Here is a 21,776-nt window from a genome sequence, read left to right on the forward strand (position 1 = left end):
AAGTTCAGTTAAATCTGCCCTTCAAAAAAGCTGATGTGTTCAGAAAAATATTAAAAAACCAAACCCAAACAGCATAATTACTGCTTTCTTCATGCTTGCAATTCAGTAGTCAGTCATTCCTTTTTCATCATATGAATGACATCACTGTCAGAAATTATTGCCTGAGGACCTAGACTGAAACCAGGTCTGCAATCACATTAAAAGGTCTTTGTGCAGATGCAGGAGCAGAATCTAAATCAGCTTTCAAATTATTTTCCCAAATAAGAAACATAATAAGTGAAACACTTCAACAACAACTAATCACTAACAAAAACATAAAAGTAGTAACTTTATTCTACAGACTCGACAATTTTAGTAGGGAATTAGCATTGAATGAAGATGACTGCAAATGAAACACTATCAAAATCAAAAGTGTACTGAAACACTTTAAAGGCTTCACCTTAGCTTGTGTGAGTGAAGAGCAGCTGTACATATGTGGCTACACAAATAAGCTTGCAGGTCTTTCCTGTACATTTCAACAGTACTCACAAATTGCGCAAGATCAACCTTTGGTGTTCACTCTTGGCATTAACCAAACACACTTAGCAAAACTACTGCATCTGCATAATAGACAAGTTCAAACTTTCCCAGGAGTAACAAAACTATTAAAAGTACAGCTGTTGCTGTGGTGTTAAGGAATCTTTAGTGTCTTCTAGGCCCATGGGATGCAGCAGCAGTTAAATTCTTTTTTTCTCCCTTAAGTTCTGTTAGGCCTCTGGTCCCCTTCTGGAGCCACAGCTACTCCCCAGCAGACAGTACCAGAGAGCCCTACTGTGGCACAGCCCGCTTCCAGACTTCTCCTGTTGCTATGGCTACAAGGCCACACATGAAATACACCCCTATGCTGAGGGAAAGACATGGCTGTGCCGAGGGGTTCAAAACAGGACAGAAACTGGCATCATGCAAACCAGCGTGGCATTAACATGAATTATTTTGTTACAATTCACTATTGTCTGCATGCAGAAGCACGGGGTATCACAGTGTCTATCCCTCACTCGGTGTTTTTAATGAGATTATGGTGGGGCAGCAGGTCTGCCCATCATGAACCTGTCTGCTCTTCAACCACAGGTACAGGACTTGAGCAGTATTTCCGGCTACCTTAATTCCAAGTTTTTTAGGAGCCACTGGTCACCAAAAGCACCATTACACTTACACAAGGTCACAGTGATCGTTTCTCTGCTGAATCTTGTTACAGGGACATTTGTGTCCTAAATGGATTGCTAAGAGCATCACCTAAGAGGCTTGTTGCATAGGAACCTTAGCGAGTAGAGAATTCAGCTACTCTCAGGTCTCAGAGGAAACACTCACTGATACAGCAAAATCATTTCTGCACACAGTGATGCATATACAAAAGCTTCAAGTTATATAAATAAATTATTCCAAAGCAGTCATTTTATGTCAGTCATACACCCACGTAATGTCATCATGTATTCATATTCCTCATGTAATTAGGTATTTTCCCAAGTGGAAAGAAAAAAAACCCCAACAACAAAAAAAGCAAACCACAAAATAACAGGATCATTTCACAGTGATGCCATTTAAACTTTTACACTGTGAAAACTGTAAAGATTGATAGAGGCAAAGCACATTTCATCTGAAGGCTTTTATTTAGAACTTTGCTTATGGATTTGTTCTTATCTGAATCTCAATTATATCCCATGGATTTTATATTCTTCTCGGAAAACAAGTGTCTTGGCTACAAGTATTAAATTTACTCTTATCTTAAAACTGTGTCCTGTAAGAAACAGCGGTGTTCTGCGAGTTTATCTGCTGAAACAGCCTAGGTGGCAATTACTCTTCAGACACCAAATCAACTACAAATAAGCACATATGCCTGTAAGCATCAAGCAGGTACTCACAATAATTTTGAATTTGATTTAAAAAAAAAAATTAACAGCTATCTTTAATTAAGACTGATTAGTCTCTCTTAGCCCTCAATAAATAGAAAGCGTAAGGCATGTGGAATCCAAATTCTTTAATGGAGCTGAAGCTAAAAAGCACCATCTGCCATTTACCCCGCGGTTTTCAACCGGGACGTTTTCCTTCATGGGCCGCAAAAATTTCCCTTCCTCCAGATCAACACAGGCGATCTGGCCACTGATGCCGGCAGGTCACGCACGGGGGACAGCGAGCAAGGATGTGCAGATGAGAGCTGCGGACGCCGTGAGCGGTGGGGCCGCCGGAGAGAGAGCAGCAACCCCAAACCCCCGCTGCCGGCACGGGAGGGGCGGCGGCGAGGCCGCGGTTCTCCATCCAGCACCGGCGGCGGGAGCAGCTACTTGCAGAGGCCCTCCAGCCGCTCCAGCGTGCCTTTCATGTCACGGATGCGCTTTGCCAGGGCGGGCACGGGCTGCATGGCGCGGTCCAGCTCCTCGCAGCGCGCCACCAGTGCGTACATGGCGCGGATGCTGAGGTCGGCCGCCTCGCCCAGGCTCTCCACGCCGTCGCGGTAGGTCTGGATGCATCCGACGCTGAGCGCCGTCAGCGCCTGCAGCCCGCAGTGCACGTTCCGCAGCAGCTCGTCCACCTGCGCCGCCACCTGCCCGGCCAGGGCCACCACGTCCTGCAGCGCCCCGGGGTCGATGGCGGGTATGGAGGACCCGCCGCCCCCCGCCGGAGGCTCGCCCCGCGGGGCGCCGCTTAGCCGGATCCGCCGCTCCAGGTTGTTGGCTACGAACTGGGTGAGGCGCCCCTCGCGCAGCACCGTCCCCTCCAGTTCCAGGGCGCTCGCCAGCGTCGCCCGCCGCCCTTCCGGCAGCTGCCGCCCCGCCGCCGCCGGCCCTCCGCCGCCAGCCAGGCTGAGCGCCTCCAGGCTCCGCTCGTCCCGCCCCCGCCCCTCCGGCGGCGCGGCGGCCGAGCCAGGCTCCTCCATGGCGAACGACGCGTGCCCAGCTGCCGCCACCGCCCACCGGGGGACGCGCCGACGCCTGTTTACGTCTCCCGCGATTGGCTGCGGGGCGCGCGGGGCTGTGGCCTCGGCTGCCCGTGAGGATCCCGATTGGCCGGCGGAGCGCCGCCCGCCTGCCGCGCACTGCGAGCCCGTGACTCGCAGCCGGGGGCGTGCCCGCCCGGATGGGGCGGCCCCAGGGGAGGCGTGGCCCCGAGTGTTTGTGTCGCTTCCGATTGGCTGGGGCGGGGGCAGACAGGCCGCCGCTCCGCCGCGATTGGTGGGTCGCTGCGGGGAGGGGCGGTGCTGGCGCCATCAGCGCACGGCGGTTGGCGCGGGGGCGGAAGTGGGCGGGTCGCGCCCGGGTAACAACACTGGGACGCCGCTGGCAGCTCCCCTCACTCCCCCGCCATGTTCTCCTAGCGGCTGCTTTGGTTGTGCTACCACTTCCTCAGCCCATCACAAAGCCCGGGCAGACCCTCCCCAGCAACCCGACCTACTCGTCCCTGCCTGGGCTCGACCCCCTCTCCCCGGCACAATTCTGGGTACCCACGTTCCACCATGGTCACCACCACGGCGCCGCCGCCCTTCCTGGCTCGGATCTCGGCGGGCACCGAAGACCCACGGCGGCTGCCGCCCTCCGCCCTGCTCCAACGCCTCCGGCGCGGGGATAGCAACTGCGAGAACCAGCCCAGCTGCTGCCTGGCGGGCCCGGGGGGCAGCGCCCGCCCGGCGCTGAAGAGGGTGCGGCGGAGGAAGGGAAAGATCCGGCCCGGCCCCGCAGGGCTCCTGCCCAGCCGCTACCAGCAGTACCAGCAGCACCGCGCCGGGCTGGGGAGAAGGACCCCGCTGGGAACCGACCTGGTGACGGACGCCCCCCCGGAGGAGCCCCCCGCGCCTGCCCCCTCGAGACCCGCGCCCGGCAAACCCCTCAGGAAGGAGGTAAAGACGGGCCTGCGCTACTTCTCCTCACTTCTCTGTTCCTCCTCAGCCCTCTGCCGGTGCCCGGTGAGCCAGGCGACCGCTTTCCCATTCTCTCGGAGTGGTGGTGGGGGTGGGGGGAACAGCGAGCGGGGCGCCCCCTCCCCGCGCCCCCTCAGAGCGGTGAGGGGGGGCCCGGGGGGAGGGCGGCAGAGTTTCCGTTACGCTCGGATGGGGCGGGGCGGGGCTGAGAGGCGAACCGCGGGCGGCGATTGGTTGCCCGGCGCCCACCAATGGGCGCCCGGCGCTGCGCCCCAGCAACAAGCCGGATTTAGCCCTGCCGCTGGCTGCGCGCCAGCCCCGCCCCGCGCCCGCTGAAGGCGGGACGTGCGTGGCGTGCAGCGCCCCATGGCGGCCGGGGGGGGTCCGCGCCCTCAGGCCGCCCGTGCCGGCCGAGCGGTGGAATGAGCCGTGAGATAAGCGAGGAATAGCGGGGAGAAGGCTTTTCGGTACTCCTCCGCGTGCCTGAGATGGCCCCCGGCGCCCCACCAAGTGTCGGGGTCGGTGAGCGAACGCAGAGGAGAGGGCTCGTGCTTGACGTGACTATTCTTTGTCTCCGCAGTTCTTAAAAAACAAGATGGGAAAGACAGAGAAGGCGGCCGTCCCCTACGGCCAGCCCGTTCACAGCTTACATCTGTGTGAACAACCAAAGATTAACAGGCAGAAGAGTAAGTGTAACACGCCAGTGACGAAGATCGCCTCGGCGAAAAAGATCGAGAACTTTTGGCAGGATTCTGTGTCGCCGGAAATAGTTCAGAAGCAGGAGAAAAAGCCACTTAAAAACACAGAGAACTTCAGAAATGCCAAGTCCAAGAAACCTATCACCCTAAATGAAGTGAGCCAAAAAGAAAATTACGCTGGGGCAAAGTTTAGTGACCCACCGTCTCCCAGCGTCCTTCCAAAGCCTCCCAGCCACTGGGTGGGTGGCACAGCTGAACTATCTGACCAAAACAGGGAGTTGATGGCAGTCCATTTGAAAACTCTCCTAAAAGTTCAAGCGTAGTTTCCAAGATCTCTTGAGTAATTGGCAAAGAAAACTCCATCCAGGAAACTTAAACATGCCTTGTTGCAACAGAAATTGCAAAAGACTGTCAAGTCTTACCACAATTAAAAAAAAAAATACTTGTATTATATTTTTTATGGTTGTGTAAATAGTGTACATCTTGTATTATGTGTATATTCTTGTTCATACTTTGAGAGGTACATTTTAGTTTTGTTATGAAAGGATGTATTTTGCACTGCCTGATTGGTAGATGTCTTGTATATAAAAAATGGACAATTTTACGTGTGTGCTTGACACGTGAAGACTTGACTTGCTTTGCACAAGGTAATGAAAATTTTGGAAGGAGACTACAGCTTTCTGATTAAGGTTCCAGATCAAATGTGAATGTTCTATTCATGCACTACTGACAATAGTTTTACATTCTGTCTCCCAATCAAGTATAAACATGGAATTTTCATACAAATGCGAAGTTTTGTCCTCTGCTCTGGAAACTATCTGGGATTCCTGTTCATCTGTTTGTTTTTAAAATTAAGTGGAATTTGACTGAAATTCCAACCCACCAATTTGAGCACTGCTGATTTCTTTAAAGAAGTAAAAAAACAAAAAACAAAAAAAAAAAAAAAAAAAAACCACAAAAAAACCAAACCAAAAACAGAAAAAAAAGAAGGAAAGAGCAGAGCTTTCTGCCAAAAATCCAATTGGTCACTAAAAAATTAAATAAAACAATTTGGCCTCCCCTTAAGCATGTCTCTGTTTTTCTTTGAGTGTGTGTCTGTTAATTCAAGTATGTGAATTTACATTGATTGCCTTTTAGTGCATTACTAGAAATACTTTGTCTTTTAACTGAATCAGGCAAAATTAAGAGATTAAATAGCTCACTAAGAATTCCTTGTGTTTAAAAAAAAAAAAATGGTCACGTTTGTGATGAGTCGTTTTAGGTTTGTTGAAAACTGAGATTTCAAGCAAATTGGGCAGTAAGATATTGATATTGATGCGGTAATGCTCCTTAAATGTTTTCATAGTAAGTTGCTATTAAACTAGTTAACGCTGAAAAGTAGCAATGACAGAAAATGAATGGAGCAAGTTGAATTTTGTATTTTTCACCAGATTTGTCTCTTGCTCATAGTTACGCTGGAAAATACATTCCCCTGACTTAAAATTAAGGAGTTGTACTGTGGATTAGTCTGACAGGCATGTTGAGGAGGTAACAAATTTACAGTTACTTTCCTAATCTAGTGTTTAAATAAGATTGATAGACTAGGAAATGTGAAATTTACAGTATCCTCCAGTATCCTAGGAAGGGTACATGAGAAGAAACGCCTGTTGTCTCCAGTTGAGATGGCTCTGCAGTGTGAATGGTGTCCGCAGAGATACAGATTAAGCAGCGTTAGGTGTGTTCACGCTGCATGGGCTGCAGCTTCTGTCCGGAGCATCACTTCATTCCATGCAGGGCAATTGGCAGGATTCATTAGTACAGTCCTGAAATTATGTTGGTCAAAAGCTCAAAAACCAAAGCAGGATTTTTTGGCTTGCTTATAGACATCGGTTATGTAGTTGCAAAATTAGGCTATTTAACTATAGATGTTCTAAATTAAGAGTTGGTACAAAATTTTTGTTCACCCCAAAGAATTAGAGATTCACTGTCTTGCAAAAAAGACCATATTTGATGTACTTGAGGTCAATGTGTGGCTTCAACAACCCAGTTTCCTGCCTAATCTAAATACTCCCATAACTTAGTGTCCCCATCTTCTCTTCTAAAAATGAACAAAGCTCCTGGTTTTTTGTTTGTGGGATTTTTTTTTAAATGAACAGTGTTAGGGCAAAGAAAAATTCCACTGGAATCTTGCCGAGGATGACTCAAGGGCACTCTAAGTCCCAGTTTGCTATATTTGGTAAATGCTGTATTGATCAGCCGTTGTGCTTTTTTTTACCCCGTTTTTTGCTTTTGCCTGAGTGTCACCCGAGTGCAAAGCAAAATGCTTTAACAATTGCCCATAGCTTTAGGCAGTGGTTAATTTTGTCGGGTCACCGTGAATCTTGCTAACTAGCTTGACAAGAGGGAGTTTCCATCAGCCCTGTGGGTGGGTTGGCATTATTTAGAAGGAGGTGCCCTTTTTCCCCGTGATTATTATCTCATTAAATGTCACACACCTCTTTGTTCCTGCCCTGATTTGCCAAGACATCTCTCAGGGTTAAAGAATTCGTTAAATGTTAATTGCCAATAGTTCTCATCTCCTCAGTTAATTCTTTCCGAGCTGGTGGTTGAGACTTGGGAAGTGTTGAAAACTTAAAACCTGCCATACCTTGTTGGACCATAAAGGGTAAGGTGACAATCTGGTCTTCCTAAATGATAGGTAAAAACCCAAAGCTTATTTAGAACACGTCTGTTTCAATGATCTGGCAGAAGTGTTGGGGCACTTCACGTTTCTGTCTTCCTGAGATCTTTGGGCTGAGCCCCTTCCTGCACAATGGACTGGTTTGTGTATTAGGCCTAAGTGCAATGTGCACTTCAACATGACCACCTGAAAATCAGAACGTGGTAATTTTTTAGGACCATATTCTGCACTTCATTTGTCACTTTCCTGCTTTTTTTCCTTTATGTTTCTACAATATCATCTTATGGGGATTTTTACTCTCAAGATTTCCTTCACTTTGACATACTCTTTATCCAAGTTCCCTGAAGAGGAGCCATTGTATTACATGAACATAGTCTTTTTTGAGTTCAGAGCCAGCAAAACATTAGTATCATCTTTGGAGGACTTGTTTGCAATGTAATATAAAGACTTAGGAAGTGAACGGCCTTTAAGGAAGAAAATGAACAAAATTAGTGGATGTGTTATCAGCTAGTCATGTGTCTGCTGTACAGAAATTAAATAAGTTGCTTACTAAATCTTCTGAAGTCATTAAGGAAACTGACCGCTGACACTTCAGTTAGATAATGGAAATCCTTTCTGTTTAAGTCTAGTGCAATGCTGTGCAGAACTGCAGGGGAATCAACTGAGAGTTAACTACCACTTTACTTTTAAACAGTTAAATGTTACGTATTCATGGTCCTGAAAAAATAGCTCTCATGGAGGACAGAAGTATCTGTTGTTGGGTTCTTGTGCATAGCTAAGTCTCAGCCCATTAGACAGCTTCATTAATAATGGCTGACTTGGTGCTCTACTGAAGCTAAAATGCTTCTCCCTCCTAATGCAACAGGAGCTAGAAATCCTGTGTGCATTTGAACACTATTTCACCAGGATCTCCTCAGAGGTTTTGCTGAATTCTACTGAATTCTTAAGCAATCTGCATATGAGACTGTAAATTTAATTTTATTTCATCTGATTAATATTTCATCCAAGGCGTGTCATTTTAAGCAGTACTTTAATTATTTTCAGATTATATTTTTTTAAGCTTTTGCATTATAGAACATTTGATAATCATCACACTTGAGGATTTTTTTCTTCTTCAACCAGTTTTGAAATCAAGTATTAGATTAGATTATATGAAGCCTGAAGATTGTAGATTATGTGTCATTGTAATTTTGAAATTAAGTTTACCTTTATTTTCTACATAGAGTCATAGAATCATAGACTGGCTTGGGCTGGAAGGAGCCTTAAAGATCATCAAGTTCCAGCCCCCTGCCATGGACAGGGACACTCCTCTAGACCAGGTTGCTCAAGGCCCCATCCAATCTGGCGTGGAACACCTCCGGGGATGGGGCATCCCCAGCTTCTCCTGGGTAATCTGTTCCAGTGCCTCACCACACTTAGAGCAAAGAACTTTATCCTAATACCTAATCTAAACCTACTCTCTTTCAGTTTGAAGCCACTTCCCCTTGTCCTGTTCCTACATGGTCTTGTAAAAAGTCCCACTTCATCTTTCTTGTAGGTTCCCTTCATGTTCTGGAAGGAAAGTTATGACACTTCCATTATGCAGTTAAGCACATTCCTTATTTTCTTCTACAACTTCTTGTGCTCTTTGAGTTTTGATTTTACAACGTGTTCTTTAAATATTTTTTTTTCATATTATGTGCTTGACTGAACTTCTTAAGGGGATTTATTTTCTGTTGTAATTTCTAAGAGGTTTTTCTGTTAGGAATGGGCTGTGATGTAAGAGGTACAATTGTAAAATGTAAACATTTATTGTGAAAAACTGATGCTACCTTGTTGAACAGGAACCACAGTGTTAAATATTTTTGATAGCAAGAGATAAATATTTAGTTGCTGTTTCCCTAGAAAAGATTGATGAATGTTATATCCATCAATTAAGGAGAAATACATTATCCAATAAAAGGACCTAACTGCTGAAGTTGAACAATAGAATGTTATCAGCAATTTTGAGGCTGTGAACTTTCTGGCTTGCTTTGAGAGTGTAGGAGAATGTTATCAGAGCTAAGACAGCAAGGTCAAGAATTCAGCTGAATTTGAAAGAGTTTCCTGAGGAATTAATTTGCACAACAAACATGTCCTAGCAGAGTCTCCCCCTGTGTTGAAGTCAGCATTCCTCTCTAACTTTTTTTCCCATGAGGTAATAAAATCTCATTTGTTCAACTCCCAGAAAGCAAGCCTTTAGATTTTGAAAAGGCCTGGCTCTCTTGGAAGGCTGCATTGGTACTTTTACTTAACCTTAGCCTAAGTGACATTACTACAAGTGTGTGGCAGATGCATCATTTAGTCTGAGTGGTTCATAAACCCTTGTCTTCAGTTTGAAGACTACGCTAGTTATGCATCCTTATGGCGTAGGTTGCCAGTGGTGAGTAAACTGGTGTGATTTCCCTAAATTATACCTGAAAGAGGAAGTGTTTGGGGATCAAGGTCTTTCTTGTAGTTACACAGTCAGACTTTGCTGACGCTTTAGTTGTAGTTCAGTAAGTGGCTGTATGTATTTCAAGAAGTGAAAATCATCATGGCCTTTGTGCCATTCTTAAGGTCATAAAGCAAAAGGTTTTGAGGAGATTGCTGTTTATATTAAGGATGTCATTTGCTCCTTTAATGAAGCAGTGTACTTTCATCAGGTAGGCCTTTGAACCCTTTAATTTGCCAAAGTCCTTATAAGTGGTGATGGCAATGGCAATCAAAATAAAATTTACTTTGTTTTTCATTTCCTGAAACAAGACCTAGAGCTATATTTAATAAAGGGCTTAATATAGAGAGGCTTTTCTATAGTTTCTCTCATCACCTGATTCTTGTGTTCTTTACTGCCTGGTCACATAGCTGCACGAGAAAGAATAAGGTGTGCCCTTACTTAAAACTATATATAATTTGAGATCTGTAATTTGCTTTTATGTGTATATACCATGAAGTTTTTGTAAGTTTCATTCCTAGCATCAGGATATTCTGAAATTGCATGTTATCATATTTAGAATAGCAATAGGTCATTGTAGGAATTCATGGAGTAATAAATTGATAGACCTTGTCCAAATTTTAGACATTCTTTGTATGCAAGTATTAAAAAAGGGATCATATATTTTTGTGCCCCTTCTCCTGTGTACTAGGAGTGAAAAGGAAAATGGTGAGACAGGTAGAAAAAAAATACCCTGAAAAACAAGGTCAACTAAGAGATGAGAGAAGCAGTGTAGATATCACCATTGTTTAATGTTGGAAGGAAAGATACTGCAAGAAAAAAATCATCTCCCAATGTAGCTGATATTACTGCAAATTTAAGGAATTTTAAGGAATTTTAATGACTAGATGAAACTCAATTTGCTTCCACTCCTTGACTGGGACTAATATGAGATGACAGATGTTGCAACTGACTTTTTCTTTGACTGGTCAGTACCTACTGTTCATTACTAGAAATTGTACCTTGGTACAGCATTCTCAATGGCTAGCAGTGCTTCAAGTGTCACAAAATGCTGCATGAGTGCCTACTGCTCTCAGGTTTTCATGGTCTTGTAGAAGTAGCCAGATAAAGTATGTACATTACAGTATGTTAGAGGCCTTCATGTTTTACAGCTGGGAAAACAGGCATGCAGAAGGGAACTTGCTGGCTTGAGATCCCTCAGCTGGCTGTTCATTCACCCAGAAAGTGAACCACAGTGTCTGGAGGTCCAGCCAGGTTTTGCCTTTGGCAGTTCACATGGTTGCTGTGTGTGTGGTCTGCAAGTCTTCCTTGTCTCACTGTGTAGTGTGTAAAATGCAATTAATACAAGGTTGTGCTTAGAAATGTTTGTAGTTTGATAGGACTGGTGAGATAAATCAGGATGCACCTAGGTTTTGTGTTGTATACAGTTTTATTACACAATAGTTTTAGTAATTTGCACATGAAAGATGACACACTTTTCTCCACCGTTTTTTTTTTGGACCCTTTGGTAGAATATATAATCTATACACACCACTGTCCTCTCCCCATGACCAGCTGTGGGAAGGCTGATGATAAGTCAACAATGAGTTTCTGCTCATTAGCTGCTGCTCTCTGCTGCTGTACAAACATGCTGCAGCCAGCAGCTGGCTGAGAGGGCCATGGACATGCACAGTATCCTCATAGCTCCTTGAGTTTATGTTTGCTTTATCTTTAGCCTTTCATTAGATCCTGGAAGAAAGAGAGAGGCCCAGTCTATCCCAAGAGAGAGGATCTTCCTCCAGGGGGACAGGACGTGCAATTTTCGAGTGATCAGCAGCCAGTTCTTCGTAACACCTCAAGCCTTCCCGTCACCTTTCCCAACTGTTTTCTTTACTTTTCGCTGCAGCGGTATCTTTTTTCTTGTATTTCCTCCTAAATACATTTAATTGTTCTCGGTTTCCCTCACTTCCAGGCAAATGTTCATACATGTAGGTTTTTTCACCTGAAAAATCAATTTGAGTGTGCCACATTTATTCTGTTGTGTTCAGGGTACAATTCCTCCAAGACAGCATGTATTTTTTCCTAGAGGACAGTTAGATTTTTACAAGAGGCAATAATCCTCTTGAGATTTCTCCTGTCAACCTGCTATGAATTGACCTGTCAAGCCTTGCTAACCATAACATACCTCACTTGATATCCTGGAGGACTAGAAACAACTGATGTACTGGTCCACACAGATACCATAGAATTAATCTGTCAAACACAACTCAAAACCCCAAACAATTAGAGCTTAAGAATTGTTTCCTCAGAGATCAGGAAGTCTGAGAGGTCTGACCTGGACTGGTCACTGGCAGGAGGACATGCCAGGAAGATGAATATGCAGTCTGCAGCCCTGACACTCATGAACCACGGCTTTTTATCTAATTTTCTAGGCTGAGTCTGCTGTTTGAGAGCCTGTCACTTGTACAGCCTGCTTGCTCCACGTGTCCAAAACTCCTTAGCCTCCTGCTTGTAGGACGGTGGCTGTGTGAGTGCTCAGTGGTAGTTCTGTGGTTAACCAAACATTTCTGACCTGGCTGTGTTGTAGGCAATTTAAGGTAAGAGTTTACACTGCTCCTTTGAGTTTTCTTTCATTTTGGTCAAGGGTAGTCTTTCAAACTTATAACCATCGAGACTGAATTGAACAGCAGCCATGTGACTTCTTGATGCATGTAAGTTAACTTTAATAGAAACTGGTTAACACAGGTGCCATTACATTGTCCACATGGATAACTCTGATCCACTAACTATGCCTGTGCAGAACGGAACTCCTACTTTTGAGACTTTTCATTTTCACTCTTTATTTCTCAGTTATGAATTTTTTTTTTTTTTTTAATTTTTCTGACTACAGTGCTGGTGGGAATAAATGCTGAAGCTCTGGAGAGGCACAGCTGGGTACACAAGAATGAACAAGCAACATACACATTGAAATTTCTGTCTTTGGGAAGTGTTGGGGTAAAAGGAGGGGTCAGGTCAGGACCCCCAATTCTGGTGAGCCCCCATCTGGATCACAGTCACCGGCCTCAGTAATGTTGTGAAATGTGCCAGCTTTGATGGCAATATCAGTGTATTTCAGAGTGTTTAAAGAAGGCAGTCTTCAAAAAAAGCCCCATGTTTTCCAGTTTTCTCTTCACAGTCCCAGAAGTAGCACCCAGTGAGAGGGCAGCCCCCATCCCTAAATAGCCTTGAGATGAAACAGAAACTTGTGTACCAGCAACACAGCCTGATTTTATCCTCTCCCCTGCAGCAACACTGAAGAGTTAACATGTATTGCTGTTAATTAACTGATTATTTCCAGTCTTCCAAACTGCTTCATGTTTATATGATTTTTAACACAGACATGCCCTACTTTTCAAATACTATGGGAATACAATGTGAAGATGTGGGGGAAGGGTAAAAGTAATCATGATTAAGTCTTGGAGCCTTGATCCAAATGCCATCTTAGTCACAATTTTCTTAGGAAGGACTTAGCTTACTTCTAACACTGCTGAGATGGTTATGTGGGCGGTGCTCTCGGGACTGGGAAGGACATGCTTTCCCTCTGGGCTTCACTGAGATCTGAAGAAGGTGAAGGAGAGGGAAGCCGATACCTCATGATCAGAGGAAGAAGCTCTTTGCTGACATAGGAACCTTTCTCCATATTGTCTCCCTTAGCAACAGCCAGCCTCCCTGACCTCACTTTTTAAGGACCTCTAGCATGCCTCCACCCTTCCTTAATTTCCTACTCCCAAGTCCTTTTCCTGACAGAAATATAAGGAAAGCTTTTTACCCACAAAGTAGCCACGAGCACATTCAGTAACTTTTTGGTTCATTTCCAGGGAGCATTGACACCACGTAGACACGGACATGAAGAGGAAAGAAAAGAATTAACAGACAAAAGGTTTAAAAACCGCATTACTACTGATAGAAAAGATAAAACGCGCCATGTGCACATGCGATGCAAAAGAACACTGGTACATTTGGTTCAACAGATGGAGTTACTGCCGCTGGTGTCTCTAAAGCAGATGCATATAGCTTTATGTGTGCTATGCTTAAGGGTCCAAGTAAGTGAGTAGTAGGGAAAACCCAGTGTCAAGGCCTCGTATGGCATAGGCTGAGTTCCCTCTAGTGGCATGCTCTGTCATTCCACAGGGTGGCCCTGAAAGGACCCATTTGGGGGGCAGCAGCTCATCCCTCCTCATTAAAGCCTTGCCCAGAACCCATGCTTGTATTAGGCAGCTGGAGGGTGTAATCACTGAGTAATTCTTGGTGAGGGCCTAATTGCAAGTTAATTTTAAGTCAGTTATGTAAACAGATTAAATCAATCCTTCCCTGTATTTATTTTCATCACATACAGGCTCAACCACTCTTAAAAAATTCTCTATCTGCTTTACTCTGCTGCTTCATTGAGTTGATGTCCACTGCTAATATTTGCTGCTGCTAATACCTGCATTAGGCAGAGGCTTTGTGAGATCCCAGTGAGTCAGAATAATCTATGTGATGTCATCAGGCAGTTTGGAGAAAGGTTCTGCAGATGGAAAACACAGCCAGCAGCAGCTCAATCTGTATTTATGGCTCAGTGTAATGTATTTATTTGTAGAGAACATCAGGCAGTAATTTATTAGGCAAAAATATTTTTGAATTATTGTTGTACTGGTGTGTCAGAACAATGAAAGAATAGCCACCAAAAAGGAATAGAAGAAGACAAACAAAAAAGTTAATGTTTTTGTTTTTCTTCAGCTCATGTTTTACCAAAAAGGCAGCTGGAGATTAGAACAAGTGGATTAGGCAGGAAACCTTCATTTGTAAAAGAAAACATCCAGTGCACTTTTGGCACTGTGTACAAAATACACTAAAAATAGTGTCTTTTTAAAACACAAACTCCTGACATATTAATGACTGTATCCCTGGGGGTTTAAAAATGTAGAAAAATCATATTTCCTACTGCAAACTTATGAACTTTGGAGGAAATTTCAATAAATAAAACTGTATGTTGTTGCTCTCTATCCTGTGCTTTTATCACAGGATAAACAGTGTAGAATATGTCATAAATCAAGGGCCTAAAAGTTAGATACCTATGTCTAAGTCTGGCTTCAATTTAACAGTCAGCAAGCAAAAAGGGACATGTATATTTCTGGCAACTATTTTTACAGGTTTGGAGGAGATTATAAATAATTCTGTTTTTCAGAACTTCACTAGTTTATGTAGGCTAGTACATATTGTCAGTACTAACCTAGTCAGAGCATAGAAGAGATAGGTATCAAGTCATATATTTCCAAAGAAATCTCCTGTAAGCTCTTAGAGAGTAGTATAAAATAGGGTGCTTTTTCATCTCTCCTTCAGACTTTTCTTTTTTTAAATATTTGTAATTATTTTGGTTAATTATGGTATTAATAAATGTAAATAAATTACAATACTTTTTCGGCCCTGGTGGATTTTAACTTCAGTAGTATTTTTCAGCAATACATTTAGTAGACTAGATGCCCATTAAGGGACAAATAAAAGATTCACTGCTACATTAATGTAGAGGTAACCTCTATGGCTAATGAGAACTATTACTCAATTGGCAAAATATTTAAGAAAAAAGGAGGCCTTTTTAATTTCCTTTTTTAGTAAAAGCACCCTAATTGTTGAAAACAAGTTATTTGTAATATACCATCTCACTCTGAAGTTAGAACCAATCAAACTGTATCCTTGGACTGTGCTCATAGTTTGTAACTGACACCAGTTTAATGCTTCAGTTAAAAGCCTAAAAGCCATACATTATCACAACTGAAAATCCTCCTCTACAGAGAATAAAACAGAAAATATTACAGCTTATCGAAATGTCCCAAATACTTTTAACTGAAGGCACTTAATTTTGACTTTTAAAATAGAATTTATGTATGAGATACCAGATGATTATTGTGTCTGATTTATATGTGCATCACCTTTCACTGTGATTAACCTAAGCTTTTTAACAATACCCTATGAAACTAGCCCAACTTTTCACCTGACCTAAATGAGCTAATCGAACTTCAGAGCATGGATCCTCTTTCATATTCACTCAGCCTAGCCTTTTGTCAAGTTAGCTATTTTTTTTTATTAGCAAGGTTTTTGACAGGTTTTGCAAGACTTGACAGTTTAGCCTCAGCTCTGTTCTGGAGCTGCTCATGACATCATTTCAATGTCACAGGCACTTAAACAGCATCTAGGTCCAGAACATCAGAAACTGAAGTCCTCCTTCTACTCTGCTTCCTCACATGAACAGTCATTCCGATTTAATGGGGGTCTTGGGGTGTCACTGTGTCAAGACAGATTTTCTCTTGACAGTGGAAAGACCAGTTCCTGAATCTGAGGACCTTTGTTGGGAGCTTGACACCCATTTTTCCACATTCTGTGACCTTTTCTGAAATGACTCAGACTGTGATTTTGTCTGTGATCGCCCTGTTAATCTACAGCATCTTGGAAATGATCTGGAGTGGCATTGGGACTGTCATCTCAGTTCTTAAATCTCAGATGTGAAAGCGTCACCTATACTCTGACAGGCACACCCAACACAGTATTATTACAGCACTTCTTCAGGAAAACTAAAGTATGTTGTATTGCAGAAATTACATCTTACTAATGCACCTTGATTTGTCAATTCTGTAAACAGTGTTCATATATATTGCTTGGTTTTATATCTAGATACCTCACAACACTGTTTTTCATATTTAAGAATAGTTTCTTTGCATTCAGATTTCTGACAACTCTGAATTTGTGCTACCAAATTAGTAATGTGAAGAATAAAGAATATTGCTGTGTGTTGAATGACAATCAGCAGAGTAAATACAAGAAAACATTTCAAAGACAGCATTATCCCTACCATCTCCTCAAAAGAAAATGGTGCTGACAGATTTTTGTGAATCTAGGGCTTTGTTCAAAGTGATTTCATAAGAAGTTTTCTATATTCTGTATGCAAACAGTATTCCTGTCTAAGCACAGAATCTGGAGGAGATAAAAGCAAATGAGATATGTAACAGATGAAAATTTAGGGATATCGTGGCCAGGAAGCTAAAAAAAGCTTCATTAATGATTTAGTCCTTCATAATAATGGGATAAAGTGCCCCTCATCCTGGGACATATACCATATGTCCAGATGGTTCTCATTCTCTGGCCTTTCAACTAAGCATGGATCTCCTGTCCAGACAGCAGGACTTCTGCATTACTAAGGAGAGGACATTCAAAGTGCTGGGAGAGCTATTTCTGAGAGAAAGCAAGTATAAACATGCACACTATATGCAATCAGTCACAGAAAATGTCACCATGGGTCTAAGGCCTGACTCTACAGACAGTTACACACATGCTTATTTTTTTCTGTTAGTGATGTGACAATTCAGAACAAAATTGAGCAGGTACTGAACCTGTGTTCCTGCTCAGGGCCTTATCAAAGGTCCATGTTTGCACACTAACCATGAAGTTACTAATAATTGCTCCACAAACTCTATATACACCTTCATCATTTTCATTCCCCCTATATAATATGCGTCCCATAGAGAGCACTAAGAAGGCAAACGTGATAGATGGTCGTCACCCCATGGACAAGGGTGAGACCTGCCTTGTAGAAGGGTGTGTTTTTCCTCCACCATCACCTCAATGTTGCACTCACACAAAGGGCTGTTTGTGCATCCTTTTGAGGCAGGAAGAAACATGTTGTGTGCTGCAGGCCACTGATTTGAGATCTCTTCATGGTCTCTAACCCTCCCCAGCCAAGGTGACATCAGATCTGCTGGCATGGGAGGGCAGCAAGGATTTGTGCCTGCTTGATGGGAAGGTCTGTGCACAGCATGACTTGGTTACAGTGCCAGTGTGCCTCCCTGGGAACTCCAGTGGCCATGGCTCTTGGTTTGTATTAAGTGAAGGAGCAGAAAGAGATGTCACAGCTATTGTAGGAAGTGAGATGTATATTTTGAGGAAATCTGTGACTTATCCAAGCAAATAATTTCTTCTTCCCATTCAAGGTGGGTGTGTGGCTCCAAGGTGGAATATCTAAGATGTTTCTCATGTAAGCTGAATACCTACACCATGGGGATAGCTTAAGGTCTATCTGCACATTTGGAGGTTTGGAAAGTGCCTTTAGCACTCCAGAAAATTTGCTTTGCTAAGGCTCACCATAGTAAAGACCAATACAACCATTAGTTCCCAATACCTGGCCATAAGGTAATTCAGGCTGGAAGGGACATCAGGAGTCTTCCAGTCCTGCCTCCTGCTCACAGCAGGGGTAGCTGCAAGGCCAGGCCAGGTTACTCAGGGCCAATTCTGATCATCTGAAATGGAGCCTGGCAGGGGGTTGGATGGCTGAATGCCTTCAACCTTTCCCTGTCATACAGGATTCTCCCTGTCAGGGGATATAAATACAGCTCCATAATGCTAACAGGTTTGGAAAGCTTTAAAATCAATCTGTCCTTGTTACCTGTATGTTGAGTTAAAAGGGCTGAAAGGCATAAAATGTTTAAAAGGATTAAAAGAATAAGCAGATTACAAAAATCACAATGGGTCTTGTGTAAAGTGTTTAGATTTTTCAATCGTCATCTAAAAGCAAATGGTTATTTAGTCTAGTGTCCCTTGGGAGGATTTGTCCCAGATTGGTGGGAAAGCATATCCTTATGTTATACACAGGAAGCCAAGTACACACATGTACATGTTATGTGTTCATAACTGAACTGAATGTTTATATGTATTTAAATTGTAAAAATTTGAACAGATGAGAAAAAACTAAATTATCCATACTGGATAATTAATTGATTACATTGTTCTACAAACAGGATGATCAGCAGTCTTAAGATAACTCATTCTCTTTGCCAGGTAGCAAATAGCAGTTTTGCATTAACTGTCCATAAAATCAAGTGAATACATGCTGGAACTGTGATTTTCACATCCGCGTTAGTCCACAAGCAGAGCTCAGTAAAGCATCTGACCTGTCTGTACATTGTGTCTCACAATAGACAATGTTATCCAGTTTATTTTTTCTTTATACTTTTAGAAGGGTTTATATGCTCTTTTTTTAAGGGACATTCTGGAAAAGGCCAGATACAATAATGAAGATAGGTGAAATTTACAAAATAGCTCATGAGGAGAGTGAGGACACTTGGTGCTATAGAAACAACACAATTCAGAGATTTTCCCATTGAAATTAGCAATAGTACTAATAGATGGTGTATACCTTAAAGCAAATATAAGAGGAGAGTTGGAAAATCAGACAATTGCTTTTATGTCTGTGATGCTGATTGAAAGTATTGGACTGTATTCTTTTCTTTGGAGAATGAAGTAATTTTTTCTTAAGTATCTATTAAAAGTAAAAGGTGATACCATAGAATCAATACCTAGCCTGACTCCAGAAAAGACATTGCTAGTGCTGGAAATTTAATTTTGCTATTTTTAGTCACTCAAACCTTGGACTTTCTGCCAATCTGCAAAGCAATCAGGCTAGAAAATCTTATGATAGAGGCACCTGCTGCTAGGAAACCCAGATTAATATTACCAGCACATATTGAGTAGGCTACTGAACAGCCAACACATACTAATGATGCTTGGCCTGCGAAGTCAGCTGGCAGCCTCGAGACACCCCATTGTTGGTCCCTGAGCTCTGCAGTTCTGCAGCTTCCCAGAACCAGCACAGACACTTCTTGACAGAACAACTTTACCCTTCGTTTTTTAATTTATTTATTCCAAAGTAGGTCATGCTGTGCCATCTGTTGACACTTAAAACTCACAGAGGTTTCCAGATTCCCTGTGGTCTCCTGCAGTTTAACATGTATTTTTAATAGCTTGTTGCTCTACCTAGCTGCTGTACGTACTGAGACTACTAATCACAACAACTCATTCAATCACATAGTGCAACTGAGTTCAGGCCTTGAAGTAATATACTAGAGGTGAGTATGGCTGAGAGGGGAGAGAACACAACAAGAAGGGCCCGATTTTTTTCTGATAGTGAATGCTGGGCAATACTGCTTTCAACAAAGAGGTGCTCATGTCCACCTGCTTTCTGCTTCTCCAGCAGCCTTGTTGAAAGTTTAGGAAAGCAAGCAGGCCCAGATAGGTATATAGTGGGTCTTTTCAGGCTTCAGTTAAATTTGCTTCTCTTGTTCTCTAACAGTGAGCATGTGAATTGAAGAGTATTTCATATCCACAGTTGTCTTGCACAGCACTCTCAGCTCTCTGCTGTGTGCCTGTTCATTGTGAATTACCCTCACACTGCAAGGACGATTTAAAAAAAAAAAACAACAGCTAGTGCTCCTGATTTTAAGTAATGACATTCAAGTTATCCACAGGAAGAATTCTGGAAAGGCACATGTCCACACAGGTGCAACACTGGCATTGCACACAAGTCCTAACAAGTGTCCTTGGTATGTGATACAGTAAAGCAGCATTGGCAGGGAGAGGGGAGCTCACATACATGTGACATAAAGCATACATAAAACATAGTACAGAGCACACAGACATTGGTACGTGAACATTGTGCCTGAGAGTGTAGGAGATGAACGTTTAATTAAAGGAACTGGCCCTGACTGGATTTTAGTAACAGTAACAAGGTTATGAAGTACCCCAACAAACTGCAGCTCAGGGTCTCTAAAATGTGCTTTAAAAAAAAACCATCTTAACTCTAGGCAACAACAAATAGGCTGAGGTAACTAAAGATTGAGCTCTCTTGGGCTAGAAACAACTAGAACACGTTACCTAAGTTAGCCAGATGTCACTGGGCAATGTATGACTTCACCTCGAAATCATCTTAACCATTAGTGGAAACCAAAATGGATTGGACTGCCTTGTTCAGTAGTACAGTTCGACGTCCACTGTTTGCAACTGTCAGTACTTGTTCACAGGTCTCTGGATATACTGGATGCCCTAGTTTCCTGGAATTTTAAAAATACAAAAATATACTTGTTTCATTTCACAGTGATGACTCCACAAGTTCAAAATGACCCTGAAATCCTGGCAAAGTTCTGCATATGTGTTACATTGATTTGAAGAAATCCAACTGTGCTTTCATGAGTTATCTGTAAAAAATTAGCAAAGTTCAGAGTACTGTTAATTAGAAAGGTGATTATTTCGAGTAGGCCTGTCGAATAATATATTTGTTTCCTTTTTCACTTTTCTGCTTATTTTTTTCCCAGAAAACTGATATCAATTACAACAAACCTGCAGATTCACTATACAAGCAAACCTCCTTTTGTCAGCAGTAAACCCAGAAGTATACATGGTGAGTGCAAACATACTCTGTGTTTACTTATATTTGTGATACTTCAAATTGAATTTAAAAAAAAAATCATTGTGTGCTATAATAGTTACAGCCACTGTGACTAGATAAAGTATGGTTTGAAAGTATTTTTTTTTAATTAATATCTTAAGCAAATAATTATTAATGAACACCCTTAAGGCTTGTTGTGTTTGTATTTGCATGACTGGTACCAATCAAGAACAAAAATAATTATTCTTTTTAATGTAATTTCCCAAGGTGTTATGGAAAATGTCAACACTTAATACAAGTGGTTTTATTATTATGCAATATATCATATTTCTGATTTTAAAAAAATAATAACAAAAAAGCTTTGAGGGTAAAGAGGTTTTCAGTTAGACACAGTAAGCTGCTGGTTTGCTATCTTAATAGCTCCTCAGTACCACTAAATCCACAACAAAGTAGTTAATAGTAATTTGTGATGTCTAACAGATGCAATCCATTTAAGATTCCTGTGGATTGCAAATATATAATAAATTTGCTGTCTATCTGAAAAATAGTATACTCATATGAAACAAACTACAGGCTTTCACATTAATTTTGTGAGATGAAAATGTCCATCTATATTTAACTGTAAATTTAAAAATAGAAATTTGAATATTGAATTGTTTGAGTGGTCATCTTCTGTCTGTTTAACCCAGAAATAGATAATGTCTGTGAACAAACAGCTGTAATACTTCAAAGGTTCAATGTATTACAAGTAAAGAACTTTAAGAGCTGCAAAGTACTTTCTTCCTCCAAGGTAATAAAAGAGCTGGGGCCTAACTGTGGTTCTGTTTAAATCAATTAAATTAAACTATTTCTAGCAGCATAGAATGTAAATA

At 42.4% G+C, this 21,776-nt stretch overlaps 2 protein-coding genes across 3 annotated transcripts; one reads left to right on the forward strand and one right to left on the reverse strand.

Annotated features, from left to right (window-relative positions):
- Positions 1-308: 308 nt before the first annotated feature.
- BORCS6 (BLOC-1 related complex subunit 6) lies at positions 309-3,489 on the reverse strand. The gene is given in 5 exon segments (XM_048295971.1): positions 309-2,923; positions 2,925-3,048; positions 3,050-3,309; positions 3,311-3,376; positions 3,427-3,489. Coding segments are annotated over 5 exon segments (1,122 nt in total). The 3' UTR covers positions 309-2,314.
- PNRC1 (proline rich nuclear receptor coactivator 1) lies at positions 3,297-5,999 on the forward strand. Of its 2 annotated transcripts, none has more exons than XM_048298791.1 (2): positions 3,297-3,934; positions 4,470-5,999. In XM_048298791.1, exons 1-2 carry the CDS (start codon positions 3,488-3,490, stop codon positions 4,908-4,910), a joined length of 888 nt encoding a protein of 295 aa, XP_048154748.1. In that variant the 5' UTR covers positions 3,297-3,487; the 3' UTR covers positions 4,911-5,999. The 2 variants fall into 2 exon arrangements, with proteins under 2 accessions (XP_048154748.1, XP_048154749.1); XM_048298792.1 differs by having other exon boundaries at positions 3,300-3,868.
- The last annotated feature ends 15,777 nt before the right edge of the window (positions 6,000-21,776 follow it).

This window comes from Corvus hawaiiensis, chromosome 3, assembly GCF_020740725.1.
Source record: "Corvus hawaiiensis isolate bCorHaw1 chromosome 3, bCorHaw1.pri.cur, whole genome shotgun sequence".
Lineage (NCBI taxonomy): Eukaryota > Metazoa > Chordata > Aves > Passeriformes > Corvidae > Corvus > Corvus hawaiiensis.

Excerpts from the sequence above, each read along its gene's own strand:
- PNRC1 (XM_048298791.1), top strand. The coding sequence starts at position 3,488 with ATGGTCACCACCACGGCGCCGCCGCCCTTCCTGGCTCGGATCTCGGCG. Across the intron at positions 3,935-4,469 it reads CAGCCCTCTGCCGGTGCCCG|TTCTTAAAAAACAAGATGGG; the intron begins GTGAGCCAGGCG and ends TTGTCTCCGCAG.